Consider the following 20,655-nt stretch of genomic DNA (forward strand, 5'->3'; position numbering starts at 1 on the left):
TGAAAGATTAAAAAATAAAATAATAATTTATCATTTGCGTGCTTTATAAAAAGCATCAACGCCCCTTGTTGGTCAAAAATCAGCTGGTCAAAAATCAATGGAAAAAACGGCCTCTCGTGGTTTAGGCTATTACTTAAATCAGCCCCCCCCCCCCCTCTCTCTCATAATGGTATCACCCTTGGATTCCCCCCTTATTTGGTCAGTGCAGGTTTTAGCATGTCAGTACTGGCACACTACTATATTACACACGGAATAGATGACTGGCTTTGAATGTCTTCCATTTCATGGGAGCATCAAGTCATAATGACTGCAGTGTTTAGGAGCTACTGGCTGAGAGGGACAGTTAAGATTAAAGATGTAACGGTGGATAATACATCACTAGGCTATTTCTTAATGATAGTCTCTAAGTGACACCAGTTTTGGCCAATGTATGGCCATTTTGCCAAATTGTTTTCAAAATGGGGTCCAGGAACCCCTCCGGGCTCCCAGAGGTCCCTCGGTCAAGTAAAGAAAAGGTTTATTCTAGTATTATTTCATTTACTAGAAGTTCACAAATATCAGAATACACAGTGTGGCCTAATTGTGGCTCTTCCCTTTCTCTTTCCCTTTGTCCATTCTTATATCCCTGTACGAGAGAAAGAGTAGGCTCAGACCATGACAAAATTCACTAAAATATTCTTATAATATTCCTATAGGGACTTCCACTGTCTCTGTGTTACTCAGTCAATAGTATTGTAGCCTACCTAATGGCTTTTATTTTATCCCCTATGGTATAATCTCCTATAATATCTCCTATAATATCCCTATAGTAATATTACACCGACGTTATAGTGATTTTTCGTTATGGATTCTGGGTCCAGTTGCTGTAGTAGAAAAGAAAGAAAGACAAGATGACGTGGTTTTCCTCCATACACCAGCTGACATGTTGGGGTGATGAATGGTGGGGGGCTACGTGATTGTCTCAGCCGCACTGTGAAGGGGGCCGTCCCTATTGGTGGAGATCAGGCAGAGGAAGGCCCACCTAGTGATCGTTTGGAGATATCTCTCATTTAGACGATATTTTGAATCGACTGCGCGATTGAACCATAAGGGGACAAGTCGAAGGCTATTTGTAAATAGGTAAGAACTCTATTTTTCTTGCATTCGTTTATTTTAATATTTTGTGAAGCATATATGGTCATCACCATTTGATACATGTAAGCGTCGTCGTGGGAAGGAACTGGTTTGGACCGTGCCTAAAATAGCCTAACTTCAAGCTGTTAACCTAAATACATATCAAAAATACTCCCGCGTTTTGTTCCAGTTTATTATCAAATAGTGACTTAAAGATAATGCAAAGGCATTATTCAGTGGCGACAGGTGCAACCGTGAGACACACGGTCGACATCGTAAATTGTTGCATTTAGTAATTGAAGGCTAGACCTACTATATCCAGGATGGGACTCTCAAGTCTCGATATCTAATTCACAAACACCTTTCTAGCTATCAAAGACATGAAATCAGGCTATTTTTTAATAAAACGTTTTCCTGCTTGTGCTGGAAGTATGACCTCTGATTACATCAACATCTCATATTAATACAAGTTGGTTTATTCCACGCTGAAACCGTGATGCGTGGCGGATAGTATAGTGTAGATCATGTTTCCCTTCCCCCAGTAATGCTGTCGAGCTCTTGCAATAAAATCCACCTTATAGTATGTGGCATCTAGTCCCTGAAAAAGGCCTGCGCTATTTCCCAGGCACAGACCTGTCATCTCGCTGCCATTGAGAGTAGCATTACAAGCGAGCAATAATTAATGAGCGCGCCCACAATTAACCATTTCATTGAAATCTTTTTGCCTTTGAATATTTCATGCATTGACGAAGATGTGAAAAGAGGGTTTAACGCGTGAGTGAATAGCGGGTTTTTACTATAGTCTGATGGCTGGACTGCAGCCATAGGATCTACCAAAGGAGGCGTTGCTTCCTTCCTTCATCTCTAACCTATGGCCTTATGACAGAGAGCCATAGAGGTTTGTAGAAATGGGTGGAAATTAAAGAGTGACAGCTACTTATGAATAATAAAAGCTATGTCATGCAATCTAGGCCAAAACTACACATGGATACAGTGACAATGGTGATGACTGACTGCACATATGGTCCATCTCTCCACAGAAGCTCGGCCAAGATGGATGTGTTTATGAAGGGTTTGTCTAAAGCGAAAGAGGGGATGGCTGTGGCCGCAGAGAAGACCAAGGAAGGCGTTGCTGTTGCGGCTGAAAAGACTAAAGAAGGAGTAATGTTCGTAGGTAAGATGGTTAAAAATCTCATTTGCAGGTTATGTCCATGCACAGCATACACATGCACATTGCCAATCTCTGTCTGCTTCATGTAGGAGGCGACAAATCAGCAGTGAGAATATTCTATGCTCTAGCTTACCCAGCACTCGTATGTCCTGAGGCAATTGTACATTTTGTTGATTGGCTGGATAAGGGGTGTGGTTTTGATCCCTTTATACATGAAGGCAACCAGCAGGCTAAATGTGTTGCTTCCATTAGTTCTAAAACCTCTTTGTTCACTATCATAATGACGTTTAATTTAGTATCATGCAATTAGGTGACATATAATTATGACTGCATGGTTTGCTTAGTATAACAGTTATTTTATTAGACCATCTGTAAGGTGTGAGTTAAAATAACTGATATTTCACAATATAGAGCCTCATAAAATGTGACTGAATGCTCTCCTTCGGTAAATGCTATGTGCTTTATGACAGCAGCGGGTAATCCAATTAATCAGCCAGTCAGTCAGCAAGTCAGTTGATCAATATCTTTGTTTTACTTAGGTCAATGCACTATTTTATTAATCAGCAGCTCCCCCACAGTCTCAACAATAACAGACACACCAATTATAACTATAATTATCAGTAGTTTTAAAAAGAAGACATTGGTGCAGGCGGTTATTCTGAGTTAGCTGATGTGCTGTAAGGCCCTGGATGTCCTTATGCCCCTCTCGCTTGACTTGGCTGGGCTACTGGCAGGAGATGGGAGCAGGGATGGGGGCAGGGCAGTGGGATGGAGGGAGCTTGTGGGAGGTAGCAGTTCTTGCCACATGTCTGTGAATTGGACGGCAGCAGATTGCAAAGCGGAGTCTCAGTGCGTTCTCATCTCCTGGAGATAAAAAGGCCACAGGCTTTTGCATTTGTCTTCTTCAGTGCAGTCTGATTGGCAACAGCCGCCACTACAGATACTAGCTTACCTTACAAATACATATGAAACTTAAAAATTAGCAGCTGAATTATGTGGTATTATGTTTCACTTTCTTTACAACATTGTGAAAAAACACATTTGATAAAGCTTCTCAGTAAGTATTAAGGAAAACTAAGGTAGATGACGCCTAAAAAAGGTTGACAAGGTGTGCTATAGTTGGGCAAAGGTACAATGGAAACTGATAGACACACTCACAATATCTTTACTAATTGTGTGCTTACGACATTAAAAGAGCCCAACATTCACAGTGTTCATCACCCAATTCACTTTGTAATGTGCTTCACTTATAAAGGCAAGGCTATGCATAATTTAAGTATTCTTGCTACCATACAGTTGGTCTGGTCGGCCTAACAACGAGTAATGTTCGAGGCCGATCGCATTTAACCACTCCCTACCCTCCACCCCATCACTAACACACACGCACACACACACACACACACACACACACACACACACACACACACACGCACACACAACACCACTACTACCACTACCACCACCGAAAAATTTATGACAAAATAAATTATGCTCAAGCACAGTCTGTACAGAAAGGAGTACAGCACGTTCTACATAGTTAAGTAGCTCCCTCGGTGATGTAGACCCAATCACAGCTTACATCTGCCCTTTAATATCCTGTTTCATTTTTATTATTTTCTGTTCTGTCATTTGTTTGGTGTTTTGGGGGTTTTTTCAGTGAATTGAGAGGTGTGGACTATTCCAGGCACAGATGTCTCTGGAGTGAGATGGGATCCAATTACCCTAGATATTTAGCACCGTGTCCCTTTCACTCATCACCACAACCCACCACAACATGTCAGGCTGCAGTCTAAACATGTGCAGACTCTTTTTTTTTTGTCTTCTCCATGCCGCGTCTCATCTTGGCTTCTGCCTGTGGTACCCGGGGAAGGAAAGCAGCGTATCTGTAGCATCTCTGTGCTTCTGCGTCCTGCTTGTTGAGCATGGTGGTGCCCTAGAAAGCTGCGTATGATTCGCTTGAAGGCCCCTCGTGGAGGAGGGGCGAGAGTGATCTGATAGGTCTGTGGCCCACCTTTTGACAGCTGCTGCTGCTGCAGACCGCCCACCCAGCTGAGCTGAGCAGTCAGCCTGAGGAGGGCGAGGGGAAAGGGAAATGAGAAAACCCCGCTGTACAAGACACCATTTAATGTCACACAATAGTCTCATAGAGCATGTTATTGTTTATTTCACTTGCTCTTCAATATTAATGCAATGCCACTCTTATTAGGTGTTGCTATAGTAAAACCTTGTAGTCGCTCCATGTCACCCTCAGCAATAAGCAGCTCCATTCTGCAGTTTAGTTTACACAACTGGAATAAGCGCTGTTACTAACATTTGCAAAACAATAATTACAGCCTGAAATCACATTAACTAATAACTAATCAATAACATTGTTAGTAAGCTATGTTAATGATATTGTTACTATTATGCTAATATATATTATCAATGTGTAGTTGATTATTATTAATTCTCTTAGGAATAATTCAATGTAAAAGTAACTTCATTTTGAGCCTTTTCTTCCCCATTTAAAAGGGGATGTTACTGAAAGTGACTTTTAGCTTCTTTTTTTTCTACAAAAGCATAAACTTTCTGAAAATTTCCCAAGACTTTTTGAGCTTTGAGCTAATTCTCAAGATAAAAAAAAGGACAGTAATGTTTCCATACTATATCAAACATCTGCATTTTCTTTTTCATAGTTCTATTTGTTTAACTTGTGTACAAGAATGGAGCTGTCTGTAAAATTTTCTTTCTCAGGCTAAATTTTCTTTCTCTAGGGAAAGGTTCTGAAGAAATTCCCTTTTAACACTGAATTATATAATCTCATAGTATATATAGTCATATATCGCCAAATTGTGGTGATATTTATGCTACCCATTTCTTTTTATATACAATTTAGATGTAGAGAGCCTATATTGTGACCGTTGTAGTTCCACATCCATCGTCCCTTTGCCTCTTGGAAAGCATTGCTGTAGATGCGGTGTGTTTGCCACACTTCACCAAAGCCGGCGCTTAAATGGATGCATCTCTTAGATGTATGTTTTGCTTTGAGGCTCGTCTTCTGTAGAGACAATTCTGCACTTCATCATCTTTTCCTCTCCCTCACGGTTGGCTTTTAGAGGCCCCAAGGGACCAATAAGGGATGTGACTGCCGCACAGTAGAGAGGATGGCAAGGCTTGAGTGATCAGGACCAGTGGGCACATAGCAGATTGGCCAAATAGCTGGCTGGAGTACAGTGTAGATAAATGAGATCTGTCAAAGGTCAGAGATGTGAACAATGTAGCGGTTGTGGTTTCAGCTAACCAGAAAGTTTAATAACTCCTCACTATAAAGGTACTATACAACCCCAGTCTCTTGTGCCTCAGTAGCTTTAGCAAGCTGAGAACAATCCACAGAATTGTCGGCACGGTAAACCAAGGATCAATCAATAAATGAATGGGGAAACGTCCTTTACCAAGACTGCAGTGGCAGCTTACAATGAGATTACAGAACCCCACCGGGGGGGGAGTTGTCAAGACTTTCACTCCTACATGTACTTGTTCAGCTCATTCTGTTGGACACTACTCTTTTATTACTTGTATGAAAAATAATGCATTTCTGGTTGGTAATGACAGCTCACAGTTAATCATGAGAGCAGATAGGAGCAGGAGGCTGGGATGCTGTATCTGGGATTTAATAAGGCCCTACATCATGATGGCATAGCCTCAGTGTGTCATCTATCGTGCTCCCAGGTAGATGACATTTGACCTGTAAATTCTCAAGTCAGTAGGAAAGCAGGTTTCAGTTTTACAAACCACAGCTAAACGACAGAACCTACACCTTTGAAAGCAGGCTTTATGATTTCAATCTTGAAAAAAATTTTGATTTTTTTTTTTTTTTGTTTGTTTGTTTTGGTTGCAGGAAATCTGTTCTAACTCATTTCTTTTTTTCTTAACTCAGGCACCAAGGCCAAAGACAGCGTCGGCACAGGTGAGTTTTCCCTCTGCTGACCAGACCATGACACCATTACTGTTAGAGGAGTAAGAGGCTTAGTTTCTTTACAGTGACAAGACACTTACTCCTGATTGGAAAATGAGTTTGGTGTGAAGCCATGTGACATGAGATCAGACGTTTGTTTAATGGTTTTAAGGACAACAGGACGAGACTATGAGACTTTAATTACCTACAAAGCTCTTAATGGCATAGCACCTTCATACATCTCTGACTTTTTAATATCCTTTCAACCACAAAAAGCCCTTAGATCCTCCAATGCTGGTCTTTTAATCGTGCCCAAAGTGCTCCACAAACAAAGCGGGGAAGCTGCTTTTATGTATTATGCACCAAAATTAAGTATTCCCAAGTATATCAAACAGGCAAGCTCTGTGGACATTTTTAAAAAAAAGAGCTTAAAACTTATCATTACTGGAAGGCTTTTAGCTAACTCATTTTTATCTTGTGCTTTATCCCCTACACAAGTTTTTATTTTATTAATTTTATTTCTACTAATTGGATTCAATTTATTTTCATTTATGCTGTTGTATTCATTTGTTCTTGCCATATTTATTCGTTTTTGTTTTAGTGCTTCGAATGTAAAGCACTTGAGCTGCATTTTATGTATGAAAGGTGCTATACAAATAAAGTTTTGTTATTATTATTAGGACACTACGAGACTATTTGTGTGTGTGTGGAGAGGGGAGCATGTGCTAGTGGTCATTATATACAATAATCAATTGAAAAGGACTAACCTATTTTGCATGCTTTTAATAAGAGTCTGCAAAATGTGATAAGACGATGGTAAATGTGTGTGTGTGTGTGTGTGTGTGTGTGTTCCTGTAGTGGCTGAGAAGACCACTGGAGCCATGGGGAACATTGCTGCTGCCACTGGCCTGGTGAAGAAGGACGAGTTCCCTACTGACATGAACGTACGTACATCATTACAGCCACCGCCAGCTTTCCTCTAGTTCACACACACACTGTGCTGATACACACCACTCCATTTTCTAAAGTGTGTTCCTGTAAGTCCTCATTGTCCATAGACTAGCTGGTGCAAAATCTTTACATAGACTTAAAGGAGTTGAGTCACCCCTAATGAATGAAGTGAAATCCACTTTAGATTCGTTCTAGCTGTAGCTGTGGCGTTGTCCTGAAATACACACAGACTGAAAAAATTGCAGTGCCTATTTAAACGCTGTATTAATTACAACCATTAATCCCAATCGTCTGCTTGTTGTTTTCACTTTGTTGTTTTCACTTGCGTAGTTTAAAGTTGAACTTTTCAAGTCTTAATCTCTGTTAGACCAGTAGACAACAGAAAGGGGAGAAAATAAAGTCTCCACTCAGAAAGCAGCTCACAGGGACTGTAGCATAAATCAATGCTCATTGTAGCGTTTCTTTGATGATATATTTGAATATATTTGAATATATTTGAATATATACAACATTTGTCAGAGGGTAGGACTTGCCAGTGTAGAATAATGGTTTTACAACTGTCATACCCTAGCATAACTTCAAACCCAGATCCATTTTTATTCAATGTTCAGGGATAATAGAGGTGCAAACCACTTAATTACAACTTAAATGGTTTTAAAAACTTGTTTTATGCTTCAATTTGATAATAAAACATTATTTTTTTCAATTACCTCCATACAGTGAAATGACTATACATTAAAGAGACCAGTATAAGGGTGACAACAGTGCAACAGTTTGCTCTTATTCCGGATTGGGCGTACTGACTTTTTTTTTTATTTTTGCATGTCTATCTTGGACAGCAAGATTTTACTAAATTGTATTTATATATTTAAGCAACAAATAAATTGGTCTGCACTGCCAAAAAAAGGAGAGCAGAGAGCTTATTTACCCTCAAACAATCCACCAATCATGGTTCTACTCCCCTCAACTTTGACTAAAAATGGATGTAGATTGTGTAAACTGCTGATTGATAGTCAGGATGCGGAGAAAAAATCTGCTTTTCCCCTTGAGGGAAATTGCACTAAGACTTTGTTTTACATCAACCACAATGCAGATTATATTGTGGTAAGCTGGAGGAGCCCTAAGGCAAAACAAGGTTGCTGTCCTCCTAGAGAGTCAAGGCAGCTGTTCCTCCAGTCCAGAGCCCGTTTGTTCAGCCAGTATCGGTGTCCAGGTGCCTTGTAATGACCTAACCCATGTCTCTGTGGGACTATCAGCTCTCTTCCACCCACAACACTTCCATTATTACACCCTGCGCCCCTGGTGACCTTAGCTAATGTCACCACTCTCTGTCCCCGCTCCCTTTCAATTAATACACACTGGGATCTTCTGAGGTTTGAGGAGAGCAGAGGAGGATGAGGCTTTGGCTGTTTTCCACACAGATAGAACACGGAAAATCAACATGTAACATGGAAATTAGAGTCACTATTATTCTGAGTTCAAAAAAGCCAACTATCTCTAATTGTGATCCCTTTTATTGGAATTGGAAGTTTGGTAACACTTAAGATTAGGGAATACATATTAACTATTAATAAGTTGCTTATTAATATGCATATTAGTAGTAGTCATGACATACTACTTATTAACACCTTATTCTGCACTATTGTATTCTACAATTATGGAGTTTTCCCTCTTAATTAGTGCTTACAGTAGTCAGGAAGTTGGAAGGAAATTGTTGCACATGAATTGGGCTTTTAATATGCTTTGCTCAGTATGTGGCTTATAAGGTGCTACTATCACATAATATTGAGAGAAATTATTAAGCTATTGAGGGAAAACCCATAATAGTTAAAGTGTTACCGTAAGTTTTTTACCAGTGCTTCTAAGCGGCTGCTACATTGCCATTGTAGTGCTATCTCTCTAACAGAAACAAGAAAGCAGCCTGGTTCTCTGTGTGGGTGTCAGTGAAGCAGGAAGGTCCTCCTGTCCTAAGCCTTCATCCTCAGACTAGGACCCTCACTCACTAATCTAGTAAATCTGACAGGCTGCTCTAAGAGGCTTCTTGACGGGCCTGTCTCTGAGATAAAAGTACTTCTCAGGTCTACACCCTGATAAAATGCTGCTAAACTGCTGAAATCATCATAATTGTACGGGCATCAGTACTTTTTATTCAGTTGTAGCTTCTGTTTGATTGTAGATCCACTCTTTTTAACCAAATCTAGCACATGATTTTTAAAGAAGTAAATGCACTGCTTTATTTTTCTAGTCAACAAAACTGTACATATACATCCACAGCCCTTCATACTATTAATACCCGATTACCATTGTTTTAGATAGACACTATACTCTCTAAGAGGGAGGCTTCCCTCGGGCCTGAGCCTTCACTGTGTGACCTATTATTCAACATAATTTTAAACACTTTTTCTCATGTACAGCTTCTCTCAGGCAGTGGTCCATCTGATTAGCCGTGTCTTTGTGGCGGTTTTGCATTGTAAAGAGTTATGGCCATGCTAATCGTGTTGGTGGGTTTACAGGAATAACACCAGCTTGATAACAGCACACAGGATTATGGCCTGTTCTTCTCTGACCTAATTGACTTGATTAGTGCAGTGTTTAAAAATAAACGTGGCGACCCACTAGCTTTATTTTCAAGGCTCGTAGTAGTAGGTACAGTAATGATCGGCACTTTCTAATTCATAAACCTCTTAGTCAGAGATACGTTAATACCTACCATGATTAAGGCTCACATCAATCATGCGCCATCCACTTATTAGATTTTCAGTGTTACCTCAAGTATCAGGTACAAGACTGAAAATGTCTGAGGGTTCTTTATATTATGTCTCTGTTCTGTTGTTTACACGTCCTCCTTCTCTCTCTCTCTCTCACTCTCTCTCTCTCTCTCTCTCTCTCTCTCTCTCCACAGCCTGAGGAATATGGACAGGAGGCCATGGAGGGCCAGGGAGAGGCGATGCTGGAGCCAGAAGGGGAGACATATGATGAGACCCAGCAGGTAAGCAGCCTACACATCACTCTCACAAAGTGTTTGTATCTCTCCAGTGTTAGCACCAGCTCTACATTACATTTTGGTGTTTTATATTATATGCTTTATACGGTTATTATAAATTGCTACTCACATTACTAGTCAATTGAAAGAGCTAAACACTCTAACTGTAATGCTTTGGATCGGAGGGAGGGATGAGTCCATTCACTTAGAAACACAGCGAGGCTCATTAATATTCACCAGCTCTGCATGGTTACACATTTTAGCTGTATTGCATTTCAATAGCATTCCACACTTGCCCTCTGCTTCTGTCCCACACAAACACTACAGCATACAGCAGCAGTGTGCACAGACTCTGAGAGGGGCAAAACTCTCTTGGCTGAAGCACATATCATGTAAATCCAACGTCTATGGATTGAAATTGGCCTTTGTTGCTTTGTTACATCCCCCTCTCTCGCCTCTGTACTGTCTCCTTTCACTGTGAACTGTCTAATAAAGCAGAAATGCCATAAAAATAATCTTTAAATGGGCACTACCCCAGAAATGCAAGGGGTTTCTGGGGAATCATAATCTGGTTTTAAAAACATACATACCCTTTCATGGGAGAAAATGCAATACGCTTGCATTTCTGCATTCTCACTAAGATTAATATGTAATCGAATCTAAAAATTACAGGTTTAAAATTATTTACAGTATGAAATTGAACAACTAGGACCCTACCGAAGTAGTTTCATTGTTTAGTAAAATAGCTTCCTCTCTATCTAGTGTTGGTATTCAGTAATTGAAATTTCCACTGTCATCCACAAGTTGCACTTTTCCGTCAATAAGAGTCAATGCTCAACTCTTTTTGGGATTCAGAGGCCCCTGAGATTTCCAGGTGAAACTGCACTGACTTGCTGAAAGTGAACGTGCATTTTGAGAATCACCTGATAGATAGTTTGGCATGCTATTTTATGGAGAGGATGAAAACATTCATGCTATTTTATGGAGAGGATGAAAACATTCATGCTATTTTATGGAGAGGATGAAAACATTCACGAGGCCTTAAATGCTCACTGCTGACCAGTGTAAGCTGTTGAGGAGAGGCAAGGCATTTGTGCCAGGGTTGAATAGCCTACATACATACTGCAGTATAAACGGCCTTCAGACTGGTTATCTTAGCTTGCGGCTGCTCAGGTGATCAGTGTTAGTAATGCCTGTTCAGAAACTCTATCTTGGTGTTGCAATCTGAAAAGGGCAGCTAGGACAAAAGGGCAGGGACATTCACCCCCGCACGTCTATGTCATACACTGAAATACTTCTTTTCTCTTGAAGTGAAAAAAGTCGTCTCGAGTTAACAAGCCAGTTGCCACATAGAGTACATTGAATATAGCACCGCCTGCATTTAGCATTGGGTGTGTGTTGGTGTGTGTTGTGTAAGGATGTGAATCTGAGACAGATGGTTATTTTTGGAATTTGGCTCTCAGGGTTGAGACAAACTGTACCGAGCCCATTGCTTCCAAAACAGATCTTAAACAGCCAAATAATGTAGTGGTAGTAGATCAAAAATCACACTCATACACACATATCTCATAATGTTGAATGAATGGTTTTGCTAGGATGTAAAATGATTTAGCTACTGAACTGGTTGTTGGCCGAAACGCCATTTTATTCTCTTCAATGGTATATTTTGCTGATAGTTGCATATTAAAATGTCCACAATCAGCTCCAGTTGGAAAAGCTTAGTGAAGATTTTTCATGACCTGTAATAATTTTCATTTTATTCAGTGCATTAGGTGGGATTTCTTTTCATTCCCTGTTACAGCCTCCATTAATGGATTAATGTTTTTATCAGTTAAGGCAAAAAATAATAATAATAATAATTGGAGCTGTGCCTTGAGATGCAAATTAAAAGTGAATTTCTCAGAGTCAGTAGCTTGTTCCGTCCATGTCCTTCCTCCTCCATCTCTCTCCCTTCCTCCTCCGCATCTCTCCCCCTCCCCCATCCCGTCCACCAGCAATGTGCGCGCTCCGTCTGAATGGGTGTGGCGATGACGCTCGCAGACACCGTGCATTGTGGGTAATGTCAGGGTCTCCCTGCATTGCTGTAAATATGGAGTCTCACTGCTGTTCTCAACCTGCAGGGTGAACACTCTCTTTCTGTAACACTAAGCCTTCTGACTGGAAGGGAGTGGAGATAAAAAAAAAAACAATCCCATCCAGTATCACATTTATTTTTGTGACTGTAGCAGATGACCTAAGTGCATTCCACACACGATTACCAGAGGCTGTGTTTTTTATGATCATGTGTGTGGAGGAGGCTTGTGCAGGGTTACAAGGATGCTGGGAATGTGCTCACGACACGTCCTTGAGGCTGCCGAAAGCTTGTGCTGCCCTCTGCAGGAGGGAGAGAGACACTGACCCAGCAGAGGAGCACAGATAACACAGTGACATCATCACCTACAGCAGAGGGCTATTGTGTGTTATCATAAGCCCTCTGCCAGTATAGTCTTACTTAAGATGAATTATGCTGAATTACGTGTGGATTACATTTCAGAGTCTACCGCTGAATCCCTGACTTTGACTCCTGAGCCTTCTCTCTGCTGCAGATGTGAGCTTCCCATCTCTTAGATCTTGTTGTTCTTTTCCCCAGGGGAGCCAGGACTACGAACCGGAAGCATAAAAGCATCAGTCCGAGCCACCATCCAACCAGCAGCACAATAATATTTCTAACAATAAGAAGGACAAATGCTGAAACTATCACAATTATTACCCCCGTTGCAAAAAACTACAAAAAAAAAGACAAAGCATTCCCACTGAAAAATGTTCTTCCTTCAAGACAAATCTTTTATTATTATATATTGTAAATGTCATGTTATTAATGTAATGTGTTGGGTGTAGGTATTTATTGAGATGTAGGACCGTCCTCTCGGTCTCATTTCTTTGAATCCCTCCCAACGAAATGAGACCAGAGCCAGGACTCGTGACTTTGTACTTGTGTGTATCTGTATTTAGAAATGTGCGATAGATGTTCATCATCTTCCAATGAGACATTGGGAGTGGAAAAAATACGTAAGTCCGGTTGCAAACAGATATGACTACAATAATATCCTCTAAGTGTCTACAATGCCTGTTTGTGGGTTTCTCTTTTGCATTTATTTTGAAAGCAAGTTATTTATTTAACGTTTTTGAAGTAAGAGTTTTATACATTGTATCTTTATAGTTGCTTGTGAAATCATTCCAGTAAAATTATCTGTTAGAAATGGACAAAGTATACATGTTTGTGTGTGCGTGTGTGTTTGTGTGTACTGAAGATTTTAACAAGTTAAAGTCAATATACTATGTCTTGAAATCATAATGGTTGTCATATCAATATGTGCTTTAAATTGCAGGACTTGTCAATATAAAGGTTTATGTGTCAAGCCAGACAAACAAATCCTCTGTAAATAAAAAAAAAGTGAGAAAAAAGAAACCTCTTGTTAGTTTTCTTCGATAACAATCACCTTTAGCAGGAGGCATTGACTAAATGAGGGTGTGACCCACAATATACAGATGATACTTAGATTTTCAAAGAACCTGCTCTACTTCATTCTGTTTTTTTCTGCCTATTCCTCTACATGAGTGTCTATTATCCATCCTGCTTGCCTGTTTCTCTTTTCAGTCGCCCTGTCTGGGGGTTTGTGCCTTGGTGAGGATGACAGGATGTGTAGAAACTGCTGAGGTGGTCTGAGCGGGTCCGGCCCTTGGCAGGATGCTGCCATAGTTGGGATGCCAGTCTGATCAGGCCACTTTGGCCGGGTTTTGTTCGGGTAATCCGGCTGGAACGTGCCGGCTCGGTGGTGTCGGGCCCAAACGGGGTATTAAACAGCCACTCCCGCCGCTGTCTGCTCAGACCGATGTGTGGACACTCCAGGGGACGGGGACAAAGATAGGAGCCATGGCCTCATTCAAGAAGTCCTTTGAGAGCCTGAAAGGCACGAGCCACTCCGCAGCTAAAGGAGTCACAGATACTGCAGGTACGCTGTAGGATTACACTGAGTGGTAGAATCTAACAGGACTAAAACTAAGATCTACTGAACAGAGAACAAGCTTTCAGTTTGTTGGTGGTAAAGAAAAAATGATATATTAAACAATTTATACCATTGTAATTTTTCTTTACTTTATCTCTGGAGATTGATTCTTCAAGATTTCAAATGGTCAATCTTTTCACAGTAGTTAAAGGCATTGCTAAGTATGTAACGTTATGAGAGGTATAATCTTCAGAAGCAAAAAGGGTGAAGTGCAGTAGTTTGGTTAGAGGTTTTTGGCTGCTGAGGTAAGTGACTACAAGTCCCTGTGATGTGTTTTCAGTCCAGGCAGCTCAGGAAGCTGTGCAGCAGGTGGCAGAGTCCTCCAAAGAAACAGCCAACATAGGTACAGTGCACACTCTGTCTTTGAAGCTTCTCAGGGTTTATCGATTTAGTGAACTAATACAGTATTTTAAGTAGACAAAGTACTGGATTGCAGACACGGGGCAGTCAGAGAAAGATGTAGAGAGCTTTGTTCCAAAATTAGATGTTTGAAAAAGATACACACTTAAAAAATGCTAGTAAAAACTTGCAGAAATTACAAATTTTTTAAAAAGAGAAATAGGGCTTGAAGCCTTGGTTGACAAGACTTTTAGTTGAAAGTAGTTTTAGAGATTCAATCCTCTATATTTTACAGATATAGAATGATGAACCTCAGCTATTTTTTTTCTCCAAAATTAATATATAGTGTTTTGGAAATGAGCTGTTCATATCCAGAGGTGTAATTGAGTTGATAACATCAGTTTGATAGCCTTTATCAAACCGTCTAGGCCTTTCAGCCCAGTAGTTATTATAGTTATTATATAGTAGTAGTTCTTATCTACCTGAATATTTCTCTTTTGCTTCACTCTGACTCTTTGAAGCTGCTCAAGAAGCCAACAGACAGACTCAAGCAGCCATAGGAAAAGCCGCGGACAAGACCACAGACACCATCAAGGACTTTGGGCAGAAAATGGAGACCAAATGATCCCTATAATCTGAACAATCCTAGTTGAAACTGGAGCCAACTAGTCTGATCACCCATATGTATTATAGTCTAGTAACAATGTTGGAGGGGAAATATGTTGGCATCCGAAGACCTGAAAGAAAGTAAAAAAAAGAGAGAGAAATATTCCCACACATACACGAAGCAAACATTCCACAGGGAAAACTTTATAAATGGTCTTTTTTCCTTCCCCCCCCCACCATTTCCCACTTGTGTTACTTGCTTTATTTTTCAGTTGTTGAATTATGAAAGATTTCATTATATGTGACTATTTTGGGAAATAAAGACAGATATTAACTTGTTTCTCAAGTGTATGAAATTACGTCATGCAACATAGAGAAATATATATTCCACATATATATACTGTATATATAGATGTAGAAGCATGTGTACATGACTGTTACTGAAGACCATATCTATTATCACTGCATATTGCTGGCTGAAAAAGCGTGATTACAGCATCGCATCCTGTTTTGTGCTCCGGAGAGCGCTTATCAATGAATCACCACGGTCATTATTATTAACACATTGCCGAGAAGAGGACCTTTGGCAGCCTGCTGGCTCCTGATGAGAATGTGATCAGAGCTGTTTACCTTGGCCCTCACCAGCACACCTCCCTACATCACACTACGGGTTGCTAGGCAACAGAACTCTGTGGCGGCCAGGGATTGGTGGAAGCCTTTGAATTAATGGTGAGAATTCTGCTGTCAGTACACAGTGTTCTGGCCAAGCTGCAGCCCACTGCTACACTACTATAGAAAGAAAGAGAAGATTCAAAAAAAAAAAAAGAGGAATAAACGCCTCAGTCCCACACAATTACTCCAGGCTAGTGGAATTAGTGAGGCTCTCAAAAAAAAAAAAACGGTATGTATCTTAATGCACAGAGAGGGGATGGGAGGAAAGAGTATGGAAGATATGGAGGTTTACAAGTGTTTGTTTGTGTGGGAGTAACATATCTGCTTCCTCCAGGCTACGTCAGTGGTCCTCTTATGTGATCTCTGGTCTTTCATGTGCTTTCACATTTTCAGCAGAACGCAGAGTATATAACACAATAAAAAAAATAAATAAAAAAATGCAGTAATATTTAACAAATTTCCTCCCCAAGACACGAGTCTGCATCAGTGTTCTGCCTCCGCAAAAATTAAACCAAATTTGGTGTGGTGGGAGTGCCTTTTATATTCTTATTAGTAATCTGTCTTACATTTGTCATTGGTTTTCTTTGTACTTATTGGTCAAAAGAATGTGGCCTTCACAAAGACACTGTATGTCTGACTGAAAGACAGTGATTGACTATTAATGGGAGAAATCTCTCCTCTGCATACTTTCCTCCCCCCTGGGAAACTCTCACACCAAGCACCTGTAGTGACATGAAGGCTTTCATCACCATGATTTATGCCTCTTCTTAAATTATTTCTGTAAGACCAGCACATGAATTCACAGGTTTATCTCTCTGCATACAGTTGCCATTGTGTTGCTATGAGAACCTGGACTTAATTACTATGATTTACCGATGATTAGAGAGCTGAACAGAGATTTTGTCATTACATTACCACTCACTGCCAGAACCCCACCGTGGTTTCCAGGGAAACTGGAAATCTGAAGCTTTTCAATAGACACAGCCACAGCTAAAGAGCGAGGATTGCCTAAGATAGATTCTTCTAGAGACAAACCTGTAGCCACTGCAATCACTATCAATCAACAGGGGAGATATACGGACAGCTGTGTGTCTTGATGAACAGTGAGATTTACAATGTTTGACCTAAATCAGAGAGTGGCTAATGGAGAGACTTCAGTCTGACTTGGACTGTTGAGGTATGTCTGTGATTCTTAATATCCTACAATCTGTTTTGTGTGTGTGTTTGTTTGCACAGTTAAGATTTGAGTACTACTCTGAATTCCTATGCATGCTTATGGTTTCACATGATTATGGACCACAGCAGCACTTGAATGTGGACTACGTGGGAATATTTTTAGGGTAAAGAGCGAAATGAGATAATTGCCATCTGAGATACAATCAAACACTAAGCTATTCTAAGAATCTCTGAATTTACATTTCAAAGGCAATTTGATCAAGTGTATAACCATTGTAAATATCTCAGTTTGCAATGTACAATACGCACTATAATAACTATAAAAATAACCATGTGAATAATGTCTATTACGGGGTAGCAGTGACGTAACTTGAGTACATGTCAGTGTATGAAGCAGCTAAAGAAACTGATACTTGATTGATACTTGACACTGACATCATGATATCTTATGATAGATAGGATTGCATGTTTTTGTTATTATTATTATTATGAAAACAAGCAGATGTTTAACCTCTATTCATGCTGGGGCTGTTTTGATAGTTAGTCATTAAACACTGAATAAACAGAGATAAACAGAGTGTCAGTGTTGTGCTATATGCCCTGCAGGTACCTGCACAACTTTAATGCAGTGAGAGAATGGGAAGTCTTAAGGATGAGATGAGAGGTCTCACACAGGACCGCCAGCCTTGTGAGATGACAGAGGACAGAGGCAGCTCAGACAGCAGCTCTACCCCCCAGATAAACACCAGTCCAGAGTCAACAGCTCAAGAGGACGATCAGCCAAAGCTCCATATGAATACCAGCTGTGTTGAGAAGAGCGACAGGGAACCAACATCCAAAGACCCGGCTGTCTCAGCAGGGGTTTGCGCTAATCATCCAGACTCTACACATGTAAAGGACTGTACCCAGACTGACGCCGTCCCTCTGACACAACAACCTGAAGCTGATCAAACATCAACAGCGAGCCCATCAGCTGTACAGAATGAAGAGACAATCTCGACCCAATCGACTCCTAACAAGTTCGCCAGTGATCTTTCACCGACTGATGGAGGCGCTGAACTTCAGGGGGAAAGGTCTGTGGACAAAAACACGGATCAGAGCATAGAGAAAGAAGCAGAGAACAAGAATGAAAGGCTGCCTGTGTCATCTGCTCCAGACCCCTCTGTCCCACTCACCCCAGCTCCTTTCGGCCAGCACCACATGCGCACCCAGGTGAGCCTGGAGGTGGTCCAGTGTCACTCAGTGGCCACCAGCCCCATGACCCCTCCTGACGGGGACCATGCCTTCTACTTCCCAAACTCCTTCGGGAGGTCCGGGGCCGTGGGGACAGAGACCAAAGACGCTGAGCTGCAGGTGGGTCAGCAGGTCGAGTTTTGCTCTGTTGCCACATCACCCATGACCCCAAAAACACCCTCCACCACAGCTTTTCCAGAGCTCAGCGGGAGAGAGACGGGGCAGATGGAGGAGAAAATGATGAAGAGTGTGGAGCAGGGCCAAACTGACCATGTGCAAAAACAGAGTTTCCCTGTGACGAAGAGTCCAGCTGACGCTGAGTCAGAGTTAATCCCAGCTTTGAAATTTACCACACCAAAGCAGCTGACTGAAGGGACAGGCTCCAACTCCACTGCCTCTCCACAGAGCTCCATCAGCTGCCCTGCTGTTGGGTTAACAGTAACACTGGAGGATAGTAATCAACAGTGTAAGCAGCAAGCACAGAGGATGGGAAGTATGGATCAAGACATCACAATCCTGGTGACCCATCATGACAGCACAGAGGCAGAGGATGATGATGGAGGAGTGAAGATCGAGTCGTCCATTTATCCCATTGGGGTGGAGTTGGTGAAGATAGATGAATATGTCGACCTCAGCGCAAACAGCAGTGAGGCTGAGGAGAAAACCATCGACATAAAGGAAGAAACCATGAAAAAGATCTCCACAGAAATCAGCAACAATGGGACTAATGTCGACCCTGGTCAAGTACAGGATGCCCCATTAACAAGCGCAAACCCTCCACAGAACAAAATCAAAATTGAAGAGCCCTCTCAAACAGATAATGACCCTTTGGACCAAAGTAAGACATCTCAAAATTCAGGGGGCAAAGAAAATAAAGAAGATGCATGTTTTAGTGAGGAGCTGAAAGAAGTCTCCCAAACAGAATGCTCCCTGACAAAGCCTCTGGTCCCAAGTTCCCCAGCTCCCTCCGGCTGCCACCACATCCGCACCCAGGTGAGCCTGGAGGTGGTCCAGTGTCACTCGGTGGCCACCAGCCCCATGACCCCTCCTGAGGGGGACCATGCCTTCTACTTCCCAAACTCCCTCGGGAGGTCTGGAGCCGTGGGGGCAGAGACCAAAGACGCTGAGCTGCAGGTGGGTCAGCAGGTCGAGTTCCGCTCCGTTGCTACAGCACCCATGACCCCCAAAACGCCCACCATCACAGCTTTTCCAGAGATCAGGAAGGAAGAGAGCATAGAGGAGAAGACAGTGGAGGAGGAGGAGGAAGAAGATAAAGACAAAAAGGAGTCGGTGACTACAGAGAGACCTGAAGACAAAGAGGAGGTATTAATAGAGCAAGAGAAATTAATCAAAGAGGAAAAGGCTGATGAGGCTGCGACGGAAAAAAAGGAAGAAAAAGAAATTAGCAAGGAGACATCTGAGGAGGAATGCGAGGAGAAAAGCGAGGAGCCAGTGCAGGAGGTGAGCTGGGATGAGAAAGGGATGACATGGGAGGTGTACGGGGCAGTGGTGGAGGTGGCCGTGCTGGGCTCAGCCATCCAGAAACACCTGGAGAAGCAGGTGAAGAAGCACAGGAAGCAGGCCTCCTTGCCTCCCCCTCCTCCGCTCAACCCCTCGGCCATGCCCCTCGCCTCCGCCTCGGCCCAAGGGTGTTCAGGCAAGAGCCGGGCGGGCAAGAGAGGAGAGCGGGACGGGAAGGTGAGCCGACGCAGACGAAACCCCTTCCGCTTGCTGTTGCAGAACATGCAGCAGCCACATTGCTGCTCCAGAGCCCACACCACTGAGTAGCAGAGGAGTCTCAAGGCGAGCAGTCACTTCACTCTCCACAGGCAACAATTGGCTGTACCACAGTCTTGGAAAAAAAAAATTTGATGTACTGTAAAATCACATGACATCTACATCTGATCTACATGACAGCGATACAGTGCATTTACTCTGATTTATTTCAATGTGTCTTTGTAAAGGGTGAGAAACAAATTGCCTTCTCAGACAAAAAAAAAAGCACAAGAGCATTTCATATACAACTTTGTAACATAGAACAACAGTAATCAGAGAAAATGAGCCATACTAGATGGATTTCTTTTTGTTGTTTTTTTGGATAACTCTTTTTCACAAATTTCCTGTGACTTTTCAAATGTGATCACTGCACAGACAATGAGAGAGACAGATAAATGGCTTCCATATTTAGAAAAATGGGGGTGATAAGTCAGTGTCATCTTTATCTCTTCTCCTTTAATGTGTTTCAAACGAACCATCTAACTGTCCGCTGAATCATTTTGAACTGTGAATGCTTTTTTGTTTTATGCACCTCAGACAATATAAAGCCATGGCAACCAACAATCCTTTTTCTGGTTGCTAACATGCTTAGCATAGCTTTGACTGATATAGATAATGGTAGAGTGACAGGTTTAATAGTTTGATTTATGGCCCT

General features: G+C 41.6%; 3 protein-coding genes across 3 annotated transcripts; all 3 read left to right on the forward strand.

The window, feature by feature from the left end:
* The first annotated feature begins 983 nt into the window (after nt 1–983).
* sncb (synuclein, beta) lies at nt 984–13,468 on the forward strand. Its single transcript, XM_071531508.1, has 6 exons — nt 984–1,119; nt 2,154–2,287; nt 6,201–6,230; nt 7,077–7,162; nt 10,072–10,158; nt 12,782–13,468. The coding sequence occupies exons 2-6, from the start codon at nt 2,167–2,169 to the stop codon at nt 12,809–12,811; spliced, it is 354 nt and encodes a 117-aa protein (XP_071387609.1). The 5' UTR covers nt 984–1,119; nt 2,154–2,166; the 3' UTR covers nt 12,812–13,468.
* A 597-nt stretch (nt 13,469–14,065) lies between these two features.
* Nucleotides 14,066–15,162, forward strand: adirf (adipogenesis regulatory factor). Its single transcript, XM_071531494.1, has 3 exons — nt 14,066–14,144; nt 14,479–14,541; nt 15,059–15,162. The coding sequence occupies exons 1-3, from the start codon at nt 14,066–14,068 to the stop codon at nt 15,160–15,162; spliced, it is 246 nt and encodes an 81-aa protein (XP_071387595.1).
* Nucleotides 15,163–17,627: 2,465 nt separating this feature from the next.
* LOC139654434 (GRIN2-like protein) lies at nt 17,628–20,012 on the forward strand. The gene has a single exon (XM_071531495.1). It carries the CDS (start codon nt 17,628–17,630, stop codon nt 20,010–20,012), a length of 2,385 nt encoding a protein of 794 aa, XP_071387596.1.
* The last annotated feature ends 643 nt before the right edge of the window (nt 20,013–20,655 follow it).

Source organism: Centroberyx affinis, unplaced genomic scaffold, assembly GCF_046629955.1.
Source record: "Centroberyx affinis isolate AG114_WGS23_722 - 3 ecotype Tasmania unplaced genomic scaffold, CSIRO-AGI_Caff_v1 ptg002087l_1, whole genome shotgun sequence".
Taxonomy (NCBI): domain Eukaryota; kingdom Metazoa; phylum Chordata; class Actinopteri; order Beryciformes; family Berycidae; genus Centroberyx; species Centroberyx affinis.